The following is a 12626-nucleotide window of genomic DNA, read 5'->3' on the forward strand; positions in this document are numbered from 1 at the left end:
CCCTATACTGCTTCACTGAGTCTTTCCAGAACAAAGCATATTTTTAATGCACACAGCTCTCCAGGCCATTGGTTTCCATTTCTGCCAAGGCACTTGAACCAAGGAAAAACAGCAAAAGAAAGTTGCACAGGCAGGAGAACAGAAATAAGCATATATCACACACACACACTGTGATATATTAGAATACTTGCAACAGTACATCATCCTGAAAGACAAATGTAAACACTGTAATGTGGAAAAAGTATAAGTATCTACTATACAATGGCTGTATGCCCTACTCTACCTGGGATATGGACAGTAAGTGCTATCACCACAAAGAGTAGCCATTGAAACTTCCTAAAACATATTAGATAGTGTTCTAAGCAGCATCCTCAGCATCTTGTATTTACTATATTCAGACCAAGTGGGGCTTGAAAACTACCTAATGATAGAGATCTGTTAGTGAATCAGTCATAATCAGAGGCCAGTGAAGAGCACAGTTGTTTTCTCAACAGGGTTTGTGTGCAAAGGCCAGAGGAAGGAACATCAGCTGTCCCATTAACACTCCCTTATTCACTTGAGACAAGGCCTATCACTGACCCTGGAGCTAGCCCTCTGTCTTCTAGGTAGCACCAGCAATTCTGCTTCTGTGCCTTTCCCTCCTGCCATTTCTAGGGTTACAGGCATGCTCAGCTATGCCCAGCTTGTTGATTTTGGCTTTGGAGATGACAAATTCATAACCGAGTGCTTTATAACGAGCACTCTTAGCCACTGAGCCTTCTCTCCAACCCTCAATAGATCTTAAGTTGGATTTCTTTAAAAATCAATAGGCATCACTGGTGAAATAGAAATTTCATGATTTCTGTTGAGTGTGGTATCATGTACCTATCATTTGCACTACTCAAGAAGTGGGATCAGGGCTTCAAAGTTGTCCTCAGCCACCTGGTGAATTCCCACTTACTGCTGTGCTCCAAGGGCACTCTACAGATGTGTCCAGGACATTTCCAGTCTCTCATATTCCTGTTCTTGCCATAGGTGTTCATGTCCTTCTGGAGGGTCTTGCCTTGGAAATAACCAAAACTAGAACTAAGGTAGATTCTTTGGAGGAGATGTGATAATTTATAGATGACTTCACTGTTGGTTGGAAAACCCAAGAGATTCCGCTAAAAATTTAGTGAACCTTAGGAGATTGAGTATCCAATTTGAAAAGAGATGTCTGCTATCTGAGGTTCTCTACAGGGCAGCAGTGGACCATGAGGAACGGTGGTTGCAGTTACAGTAACCCACAGGAGGGAATTTCACAAGCAGGCAGGAGAAGACAACTTCTACATGGTGAAGACAATAGAACTTCGCTGAGAGGCAGAGTTGGGTTGCTCCCTGGTGGTATAGCCTCTTCCCTCCCGTATGCCAAGGAAAGGTGAACAGCAGATACCCAGTCTTTTGAGTGGAATGGAAGTGTCCGATAAGCAAAGACTGGGAAAACCAAGTAATAAAATTAATAAAGATAGAACCTGGAAGAGATCTTTCTTTTCTTAAGAGGAGGCTGCCTGTGCACACAGCTGTACTTGTCTTTGAGCCACAACCCTGGTTCATATACAGCCATATTCACAATCAGCTTATACTCCATGTGCCCTGTGCAGAAAACATCAGGAAAGATAAGACTTGGAGATGAAAAGATGCCACTGGGGTGAAAACAAGTGGCAGACAATCTAGGGAGATCCTGAGACTGCAGTGTTGTTGGTTTGTCCAAAGGGAGTGTAATGAGGCAGAGGGAAGGCTGAAGCACCAAGGTGACCCAGCTATTCAGGCCTTATAAGCCATGGTCAAACCTCTGGTCTTCGCTGAGGGGAAAACAGGGGCGTGATATCTTGAAAGGCCATTCTACCTACTCTTTTGAAGATAACTGGCAGGTGGCATGCATGGAGGAAGCAAGAATGGCTGGGATCTCTGCCCATCCTGCTGAGTCAGAATGGCTGGGGTCAGTAGTGGTGAAACAGTGGGAGGGATTTGGGGCCTGTCTTGAAAAAGAAGTCCCCAGAACTGGGTATGAGGAAATAGCATTACAGGCTCAACACTGCCCACAGAGTGGGGACACTATTTCAAAAACTTGAAAGTTTAAGAAGGCTTAAGGACAGAAAGAAACACTAGGTGAAAATGCTCAAGAAAGCAAAGGAAATGCCTAGAGACTACACTGTAGATGCTCCGGCCTGTCATGTCTACCACAAAAGCCCAGCAGGGAAAGAGTGCTGGTGTATCATGGACAGAATCACAAACCAGAGCATAGGACATACAGCTAGGGCCTAGGCCATCCTTGCATGTGACAGGTGACCTGTGTACTTCTTACAACTGAATGCTGCCCTTTGTTGATCACAAGTGGTTTAGGGGTTTCAAAAGCTGTAACAACAGCCAGCACTTACTGTACTACCTGCTGTAACACAAGGACTCATTTGGTCCCCACAGTTACCTTGGCAGGCTAGGCAGGGCTGTTCTCCACATTACACATGTGTTGAGGAATGGCAAGAGGCCCAAGGAATAGAGGTATGGGGAGCACATCTTGTCACCAGACTATGATGGACTTGGGTAAGCTTTTTCAGTCTCCTGAGCACAGCTCTGGTTTTGGCAGGTGGCATAGTGAGGTAGGAAAGACAGTAGCACTGAACTCTGCCACAGTCCTGGAGGTGAGCCCATATTCCCAACCTCAGGACTCCCCTTCAGTCTCCTCATTTTCATTTCTATTCTTGTTCATGCCTTTCTCATTTACAGGGTTACTTCCCTGCTGGGACAGTCTGTGCCTCCAGCTTGACTGTCCTCTAAGACTGCTTTGATCTTGTCTCCTCTCCTTGCTCTTGGTAATTGAGGATGGAAGCAGCCCTTGATTGCTGGTTCCCAACCTTAACATAAAAACACCATTAACTTTGCCACCCACATTATCAGGGAGATGATTAATAGGGCTAAAAGGGTGACCCTTGCCAACTCTTCCTAGATCCAAAGGCAGATGTGATTAGGATATACCATCTGATATCTCACCTCCTAGCCCCCTTCTGTATGAGGAGACCAGGTCTCCTATGTGTCTCCAGGGACTTCTTATAAAACGATTGAGCACAGACTGAAAGGTGCTGGAAGAGGTGTAAATTTATATTCTGTTCATGTCTGTTTCCTAGTCATTTTACATTTTGCTGAAGCAAAACAAGGCTCTGGGAGCGTGGTGTAACAGCCAGTGACCTCCAGGACAGAGTGCTCTCTTGTGCTCATGCCTGGCTTTGTAATCATGACCTTTGGCCTTTATGTCCTTAGAGACTACTACCCAGGGCCCCCAGGAGCACCTGGAACCTGATCCTGAGGCTCCGGTGGGGAACTAAGCAGGCTGCTGCTGTATGGCAGAGCTGTCTCCCTTGTCTGTTTGTCTCTGTACTGTCCCTCTTCTAGACCCTGGTGACAACATTTTCACTTGTCCTTTCTCTTTGGTAGGGATAGTCCCTCACTGCTGAGGTCACTCTGGGTGTTTGCTTCACAGTGACTAGTGCCATTTGTTCAAGTGGCTACCTGCAATGCCAACCTCAGCTGCAGTCAACCTCTTCAAGTCTTTGCCTGCCTTGTTTTCTCATCACCACTGCTGGGGCAGCAGGGGTGGGGTGTGCATTGACAAAAGATCCCATTATATAGCCCAGGCTTGCCTTCTACTATCTCCTCCCTCCCCCTCCCCCCCATCTCTCTCTCTCTCTCCTCTCCTCTCTCTCTCTCTCTCTCTCTGGTTTTTGATTTTTGGTATTTTTTGAGACAGGGTTTCTCTGTGTAGCCCTGGCTGTCCTGGAACTCACCCACCCCCATTTCTAGTATCCACCTTCCATGAGGCATCAAGTCTCTTCAGAATTAGGCACATCCTCTCCCACTGAGGCCAGACAAGGCAGTCCTCTGGTACATATGTGCTGGGGTTCATGGGCCAGCCCATGTATGCTCTCTGGTTGGTGGCTTAGTCTCTGGGAGCTCTAAGGGGTCCAGGTTAGTTGAGTTAGTTAATACTGTTGTTCTTCCTATGGGGTTGCCATCCCCTTCAACTCCTTAAATCCTTCCCCTAACTCTTCCATAGGGGTCCCCAATCTCAGTCCAAAGGTTGGGTGTAAGTATCTGCATCTGTTTTAGCTGCTGGTAGAGCCTCTCAGAGGACAGCCATGCTAGGCTCCTGTCTGCAAGTGCAGCATGACCTCAGTATTAATGTCAGGGTTTAGTGCCTACATATGGGATGGATCCCAAGTTGGGCCAGTCACTAGATGGCCTTTCCTTCATTTTAATGCTAGGTTTGCAAGCCAGCCATGGGGAGCTCTATGGGAAGTATCACTGTATCACATGGTGAAGATGCAGGAAATACTTGCTAAATGAATAATATACACAGATCACTAGCCATTTCAAGTAGCTATATTTGGTGCACAAATAAAACTCTTTTCATATTAAAGCCCAAAAGAGGTATGGGCTTTTATGTACTTGGTGTGGTTCTGAGCCCCTGTGTAAATTACCCAATCCTAGTCCTCTCTTAAAACTCCCAACGTATAGATCTCCTTTTCTGGATAAGGACCTTAGAACTTGGAGCAGTAATAGCTAATAGGGGTCAACACCAGGACTGGAACTCAAGACCCCAGGATTCCCTGAGCCTATGGGTCATGTACTATGTCTGTCCTCCCTCAGGTGAAGTGGAATGTGGGGAATGGGTAAGGCTCACCTAGAGCTTCAAGTGGCTCCTGGTTAGTTAGGCATTTTGTCAGCATAATTGGCCATGTCAAAGACTGGAAAACCATGGTATCTCTACAAACGAGCAGTTGGTAACATTCAGTCTTACAGGTGTCAATCAACTGAGAACCCAAGAGGTATCCCTAAATAATAGTGGCCTTCACTATTTTTCTTGGAGAACTGCCAAGAACAGTCCTCTCAAAATCTAGATATCGACCCTGTATCATGGATGCATTTGACTCTGGTGGGAGGTTTGCAGAGGCTGGTGGAAAAGGGCGTGGTGATTGCTTATCCTTGATGTACTCACATTTGGAAAGCCCATAGCATAAAGTCCACCAAGGCCTGTTAGAACTAGTGACACCATGAGGAGTTAGTAGGCAGCTCTTGGATTGGTTTGTTTATTAGTTTGTTTTTTTGTTGTTTTGTTAAACAGGAAGAAGATAGTAGGGGAAAAAATATGATAATGATAGTAACAAGTGCATCATCCCAAGCTTGCTAGTGACAAGTCCAGGTAGGGTAAGACCTGCCAGATTTTTGGCAGGAAATACTCAAGACATATTGTCATATTTTGCTCATTTCCTTTAAAAATCTCAAATTCCACAACTTTTTTTAAAAGTTAAAAATCCAGCTGTGAGCTTTAACTTCACTGGGAGGGATAAAAAGCAAAGCCATTCAGGTAGGCAAAGGATAGGCCTGAGCACCTGCTTAACAGGGCAGTGGCCAGCATGACTGGGCTTGGCTACACTAGAAACATGTAGCTTCCTTACTCTCTTAATCTTGCAGCTTGCACAGTAGCTAGAAAATTAAAGCCAAAGTTAACAATATATACTAGACACCATTTCAGTCATGTCTGCTCTTGAAACTAAAAAGCTATCTTAACCCTCTTATTCTGCAAAGTTATATTTTTGATGTGTGTTAGTGTTTGTTATAATTACAAAAGCTAAAGGCAGCCGTTTATCAGAATAAGCACCCCTAACTGTTCTGACTTGGTGCCTACCCTTGCTGCTGGGCCTTCCTGCTATTATTTCCTCCACACTGAGTGAGTTCTATCAGCAACTAAGGGTGTGATGAAAGTATATTTAAGACTCATGGGCATTTTATTTCTAAAAATTTAATTAACAGAGATCTTTGCTGACCGTGTTTATCCTCTCCATAAGTGATCATTAACTACAGGCAGGAGAAAAAAAAAAGGAATAAAAAGTCATTCCCAGTCTTTTTGAAATGTATTTTCTGTACAACTTGACTTTTTAATAGGACTATCATTGCTTGTGCCAGGCATTCCTGTAATCCTTCCAGTACTCAGGAAGCTGAGGCAGAGAATCACAAGTTCAAGACCAATAATAAGACCCTCTATATAAGAAGTTGCCATTCTTCGGGGAGCTCCCTTGCATCTGACTAAAAATCTGCCATCTTGTGATTTGGTTTGCATGACTAGTTATTGCAATGGTGACTCATTTTAGCTTGTAGACTGAAAACTTCAAAACACAAAATTTCAGCTATGTTTATATTTAAGCATAGGAAGCATATTTAAGTCAAGGAAGCATGCTTGGTTAATAAGAAACTTAAAGACGTAAGAGGTCCCACATGTATAGTCCTAGAGCTGGTGGGATAGTGTTCAAAAAGCAGCAGGTGCTTGGTTAATAAGAAACTTAAAGACGTAAGAGGTCCCACATGTATAGTCCTAGAGCTGGTGGGATAGTGTTCAAAAAGCAGCAGGTAGCTTCTTGCTATGCTGGCCCTGAGCACAGTCTTGCAGTAGCACAGCCCCAACCCTGCTCTCCTGAGAACAGAGAAATTAGGCAGGAAAATTGTGTACAGACCATGAAGGACTTTGAACAGAGACCCCAGCAGGTGAGCTGAAATTGTAGTAAATCCCTCTCCCTGCAATGAGAAGAGCTCAGTCTCTGTTCCTAACATGGGCCCTCCTTGCCTTGTCCATCAGCCTGGTTAATATTTGCACTTTAAGAGTTCCTCCTGCCAACCAGAGAGCACATAGGTAACCGCTGTGCAGCTAGGTCTTCATGTGGGACTCCCAAAGCCAGAGCAGGGGCTGTCTCTGACCACATTGCCTGCCTTGGATCCCTTTCCCCTATATGGGCTGCCTTGTCTAGCCTCAATAGAAGATGAGCCTAGTTTTGCTGAAACTTGATATGCCTAGGCTGGTTGATGTCCTTGAGAGGCCTCCCCTTTTCTGAGAAGGGGTGAGGGGATGAGGTAAGAAGGAATGACTAGGAGGAGAAGAGGGAGGAGAGGTAAATAACTACTAAAAAATAAATAAATAAAAGAGTTCCTCAGTCCCCACCTGCCCTGAGAGAAAGCCGACTATTGGTAGGGAGAAGCAGAGGGAAGCCCTGTGCCTGTGGCCCCAGGGTGTCAAACATGAGCACAGCACACTTGGATGCCACCCTCACAAGGTGCCACCTCCACATGGTTCCCAGTGGAGGTCTACCAGCACCCTCACAAGGTGCTGGTGACCTTCAGGTGTGAGGTCAGCAGGTCCATTGCAGCCATGGGCCTTGCAGAGGACAGATCATCAAACTTGCTGCAACTAGAAGATTGGTCTGTGTGGCAAAGCCAGCTACTGTGGTCTCCCTCCTCCCAGGAGCTGTGGGAGTTTAGGGAGGAGACAGGCCTTCACCCTCAGAAGAGCACCTTGAGTCAGTCAGGTTCTATCAGGCACAAGGACTTACAATGGGTTTTGTAAGTTTTCCGCTAAAGTCTTGGGTTGGTTTGTTTTTCTTCTTTCTTGCCTCATGAAAATGTCTTTGGAACAATTTTCAAGTCTGCACAGCTATATGGGATGATGGGAACCATGGAGGTTCTTCCTCCAGTCACCAGTCAGGGCTGAACCCAGAGAACCTTGTGTGAGATGTGCTGTTTTTATCTGCTTTGTTTAAGGAGCCTCTGACTCTGCTCACAGAAAAATAAAAGGTGGCATGGTCAACCCTCTTCATGGCCACTCAGGCCGGCACAGTTGTTTTTGTGGAAGTTCCATGGTTCCCAGTGGAGGTCTACCAATGCCAGCCCCTGCAGCTGGGCTGCAGTGTGTCCAGATCCCTGTTCTGCAGGTAGGAACCAACCATGTGGATGCTGAGGTCTGCAGGGTCAGGATGGTGGAGGGGTGGTCTCTGCCCCAAGTCCTGTGTCCTGCCCCAGCCTTCTTAATAACCCCAGCCTCTCTCTTCTTCCCAGCCTGTCTCACTGCATCTGTGCAAGCCCTTGCCTTTGTTAGGACTGACGTATCAGGTTTGTGGCACTGTTACCCTGTGTCTAGTCCCCTCAGCCTGGTCCATCTTCCCCACCTCCCTTGGAGGTGTACATGGTAGCATGTGCCTCTGTCCTGCTAAGGCTTGCCTGGGACCTTCTTTGTGCAGGTCAGAGGCCTCTGAGATGCCCAAGATGGCCATGTGGAAGCCTCACTGCTGTGTTCACACTGCTCACCTCTCCATAGAGCCTCCTATAAGCTCTCCTTAGACTGTTGAGGCCGGCGTGCTTCTGGGCAGCACTCTGCACACCACCTAGTGCAGGCTGTCATGTGGATATGGCGGGGCCTCTTTGATTTTTCTGCTTCCTTTCTCACTGGTCACTGAAGAAGGCTTAGCCACCTCTTTGGAGACTCAGCAGACCTGCATCTGACAGCCCATCTGTGGGCACTCACCGCCAAGTCACTTAACAGCCCCAAACATGCCTGCACTCCCAGGGTTCCCTCTCAGGAGGTGGAATGTGCAAAGGAAGAGGTTTGGAAGCTGAGGAATCTGGGCATATTCTGACCTGGTCACACCTATATATTGTAGACCACTTGAAGGTATAGATGAAACTTCAGCAGGCCAGTGCAAACCTAGATGTCAGAGACTAAGGGTAGAGCTGTTCCTGTTTCTTCAGAGAGCTTAGAAACAGGCAAGATCCGTCTGGGAGAGAACCATGAAGAAAAAGGTGGGACTGGGAGTAGAAGGCGGGGAAGGGCTTGCAGGGCTCAGATGCTGGGGGACAGGTAGCAAACCTGGGAAGCAGGCCATAAACGGGTTCTAGAGGAAAAAAAGATGCAGGTGAGAGTTTGGAGGGTATAGAAAGGCTGAAAATCATGTTCCTCCCTCCTAGTTTGACCCAGTGGTAGAAGAGCATGGAACTGTGGAAGAGAGAGGATTCCCTAGAGATAGAATCAGTGAAAGGAGTTGGGGGCCTGTCCCAAAGGAGCAGAGCAGAGTGTGCAGGGCAGCTTGCAGAGCTTACTCCAGGACTAAGGCTATACTGTGAAGAGACAATAGGAAAGATGCCATCACAGGCAGAAAGAGCCACTGGAAGGAGCATGCATGTGGATATGACTTTTACCTGTCCCTTGACAACTAGTGTTGTCTTGGGCAAGTGGCCTTATTCCCCCCCACCCCACCCCCGCTTCAATTCTGTTGTATGAGATGGAAACAGTAGTACTCAGAAGGTCCTTAAGGCAGTAGAAGGATGGGGTGCCAGAGCAAAGGGTGCTGCTCAGTTTGGGGGTAATAGGCAGCTGTCACTGAGTACACACTTGTGAAGGCAAAACCAGTCTTTCCCGACTGGCTTATTGGGGGCCTGGTAGCCTCATCTTCAGATGCTGTCTGCTTTCGGATCTCTGCTTGGCCCATGGGTAAGCCAGGAACAGAGAGCTCTTCCCCCAACCATGAGCTTGAGAAGGTACTCAGGCATCCATGTGGAATTTTAGGACATTGTAGGAGGAAAGGAGCTAGGTACAATTAATTGTTGAATATTGAAATAATATAGGGGATCCAGGGAACAGAAGATTCCAGACTAAACTGAACCTTGGACTAGGATCAAAGTGAGTGAGATGGAAGGGCCATTGCTCCTGCTTTCTGGTTACCAGTGTGTAATAATTCTTTATGTTGCCTTCCCAGGATGACCCCTCAGGTGAAGGAGGCTTACCACTGGCCCTCAGCCCACAGCGCTCTGCCTTCCACCCCTACTTCACCGTGGATCTGCCTGTCTACGTCCTCCAGGTCTGGATGCATACAGTCTTGCTCTTCTCAGTAGAACTCAATAGGTTTCCCATGTCAGGAAGCTGTGGCATGGGTTAGCAGCTGTCACAGACCTGCCCTAGAAGCCTAGAAGTTGATGGTCACACTAGCCACTTTGCAATTTTTTAGAATGGTAGTCAGGGTCACAGCTTCAAATAAGGTTTGCTTGACACTGCAATATCTACTTGTGGAACAGATGAAACCTAGTGTGCCTGAGACTACTGCACTCTCTGGTTCTAAATTCTCGACAAATGAGCTCAACCTAGAGACGGTCAGTAGTTATGAGGGTGAGTAGGTAAACTGAGAGTAGGGAGTCACCAGTGCAGATCTAGGTGGGAATGAAAGTCATCTTTCAGACTGCCAACCAACCTCAAAACTGTCTGTTCCACTGTTTTAAGCGCTCAGAAGACTTTCTAAAGGGAATTTGAGCCAGATGTCATAGGCATAGTAGCACCCAGTAACCCAGACCAAAGCTGAAGAACTGTGAATTTGAGGCCACTTTGGCCACATAGCAAGGACCTGTCTCTAAGAAAACGAACGAAAAGGGGAGAAAAAGATACAGGGTGGTGGGAAGAGAGCAAGAGGCAGTGAGGGAAGGGAAGATACAAAGTACTAATGACCTGAGGCCTGCTCATGGCAGCCAGCATGGAATCTACAATGCCAAAGCAGGAACACTGGATTCCAGCAGGACAATGATGGGTGTGCAGCCGTGGCCATCTCCCTGGGCAGCTGCCCACTGCGTGCTGGCACAAGAAAGGATGAACTGTTTTTACAGAAAAGTATATGGGCGCTTCAATATGTATGGAGCCATCATTAGGCATGGAGAAAAATATCTGGAAAAATATTGTTTTTAGTTCTTTTCATTTCTTTACTTCTTTCTTTCCTTTCCTCCTTTCTCTTCCTTCCTTCATTCCTTCCTTCCTTTCTTTAAGAAGGGGGTCCCACTTTGTAGCCTACACTGGCTGACCTGGAATTCACAGAGATCTGCCTGTCTCCGCCTTGCTTGTACTGGGATCAAAAGCTTGTGTCACCATATCTGTTACATTGTTCTTTGAAGGAACATAAGGTGTGGCCATATCTCTGCTGTGCCTTCCTCATCTCTTCTTGCCCTACCCCTTACTTTTTCCCTTGGTTTTACAGGAGGTACTTCCAGCACCTGGAGGTTTGGCTGGGCTGGAGACTGCACAGGTACCAGGAAGTACTATCAACCTGCGGGACCTTCAGTGACAGCACTCTGAGCAAATGAGGACTGCATTCCAGGCTGTGCTTCAAGACCTCAGCTGGCTGTGGGGTGGGCTGAGAAGCCCATTTGACTTCCTCAGCATTCTAGCCTGGTTCTTTGAGACTTTGGGTACACATATTGAAAGTATTTTGATTCTGTTCCAGCAAGAGCCAGTTTAAAACTCTTTGAAACTGCCTCCACAGGTTGCCCTCTGTGAGAATGGCACCCTGCCCATGCTGTGTGTCTGTGTGTGTGTGTGTGCATTCCAGCTCTTCCCAGGTCCCCTTGAGCCTGAGGTGGGTGGCACCATTTACATTAAAAGATCCTTGCAGTAAGTGGGTAGAGCATGGCTCCCTACTTGGGTACATCTCTATACTGAGTTGTAGTGTGTTAGGATTTTGTTGACACAGCTAGAAATTTGGTTCTTTTCTGAGAGCTTGTATGACAGACAGCTTCTCACCTGTGGGGATGGTTTTGGTAAGTGTGTTGGTTTCACTACACTGTATATCATGGTGAAGCCAAAGTTAGGCTGAGCTCTGACAAGGCAGCTAGTCTGAAAGGTGATTGGCTGGCCTGTCACCTGCCAGTGGCCTGCTAATAGAACCTCTTCCTAGACTGATAGTCTGCTCATAGTTTGGGAATGAAGAATTCAGGCTTTTAAAGTCATCTTTCTAAATTCTGTTTCTGGGATTCATGGTAAATAGTAACTTGTCAGCAGTCTTTACAGTGAGCTTCTGAATGTTGTATGCTATGTGTAGTCTGGAACAATAGGCTTGTTTATGGTTGAGGTTGGAGATAAGTGTATTATGTGGCCTTGTGTGTTTTTACAGAGTGAGTCAGTCTTCCCTGAGGAGATGGTTGGTTGCCTTGCACACATTTGTTAGGCAGGACTGGATACAGGGTCATTCAGAAATGCATTTTTCTTGGGCTTTTGGAGTATGCTTATTCAGATACTGTTTTGGTTCTGTCCCAAACAGTTGAATTGCTTTGTTTCTTGGATTTGGGGAAAGCCCTGAAATTGGACATGAGTCTTCTCTGGATGGCTTTGTGGTACCGTCTACCTGGGTGCTGCTCCCTACAAAGGAATTACAAATCCTCCTTGAGAAGACTCTTTTCTACATGGCTCTCCTGCATCACAGGCCAAAGTTTAGGTGTTGAACTTGCCTACCTGTAATCAGTGCCCCCATACACACTCAATAGGCAGCCTGGTACCACTGTCACCTGCCTCCAGAGCCCACCCCACAGAGAAGTTTATTTCTCCCACAGCCTCCAGCGCATGTCTACAAGTGACAGGATGGGCTGCCATGCTCTGAGCACTGGAGTGTCCTGCTGCCATAGGCCCAGTCCTTAGTGCAAATGAATAAAAGTGTTTGTATGTATGTGCCTCAGCTTTTGCTCTGGTTTCAGTCAAGGTACTATGCATGGTGTTGAGATTCTTCCCACTTCTTCCCAGCTGGCTACTGGTTCATTTGTCTCCAAGGGCCAGCACCATCCTGCTCTCCTCAGGGACAGGTTTTAGACTTCTCTCCAAGCAGCTGGTTGTGATGAGAACCAGCATAATGTTCTATCCCTCCAGCACATGCTTTGGATGAAATGACAAAAGGAGTTCCAAGAGGCACCCCTCAGCAGGCCATTCAGACTCCCAAGAGACATGGTTTTATTTCCTGTGAGTAAGGAGACTGACAGGAAAGTATGAG

General features: G+C 46.7%; 1 protein-coding gene across 2 annotated transcripts in view; it reads left to right on the top strand.

Annotated features, from left to right (window-relative positions):
- Nucleotides 1-12317, top strand: part of Zxdc (ZXD family zinc finger C) — a 32663-nt gene extending 20346 nt beyond the window's left edge. Inside the window, exons 8-11 of one of the 2 annotated variants that reach the window (XM_052174306.1) lie at nt 7600-7769; nt 7894-7947; nt 9588-9689; nt 10848-12317. In XM_052174306.1, coding sequence (XP_052030266.1) covers nt 7600-7769; nt 7894-7947; nt 9588-9689; nt 10848-10934 — 413 coding nt within the window. In that variant the 3' untranslated portion in view covers nt 10935-12317. The remainder of the gene's footprint in view (nt 1-7599; nt 7770-7893; nt 7948-9587; nt 9690-10847) is intronic. The other variant, XM_052174307.1, reaches the window with a different exon arrangement.
- The last annotated feature ends 309 nt before the right edge of the window (nt 12318-12626 follow it).

Source organism: Apodemus sylvaticus, chromosome 2, assembly GCF_947179515.1.
Source record: "Apodemus sylvaticus chromosome 2, mApoSyl1.1, whole genome shotgun sequence".
Classification (NCBI taxonomy): domain Eukaryota; kingdom Metazoa; phylum Chordata; class Mammalia; order Rodentia; family Muridae; genus Apodemus; species Apodemus sylvaticus.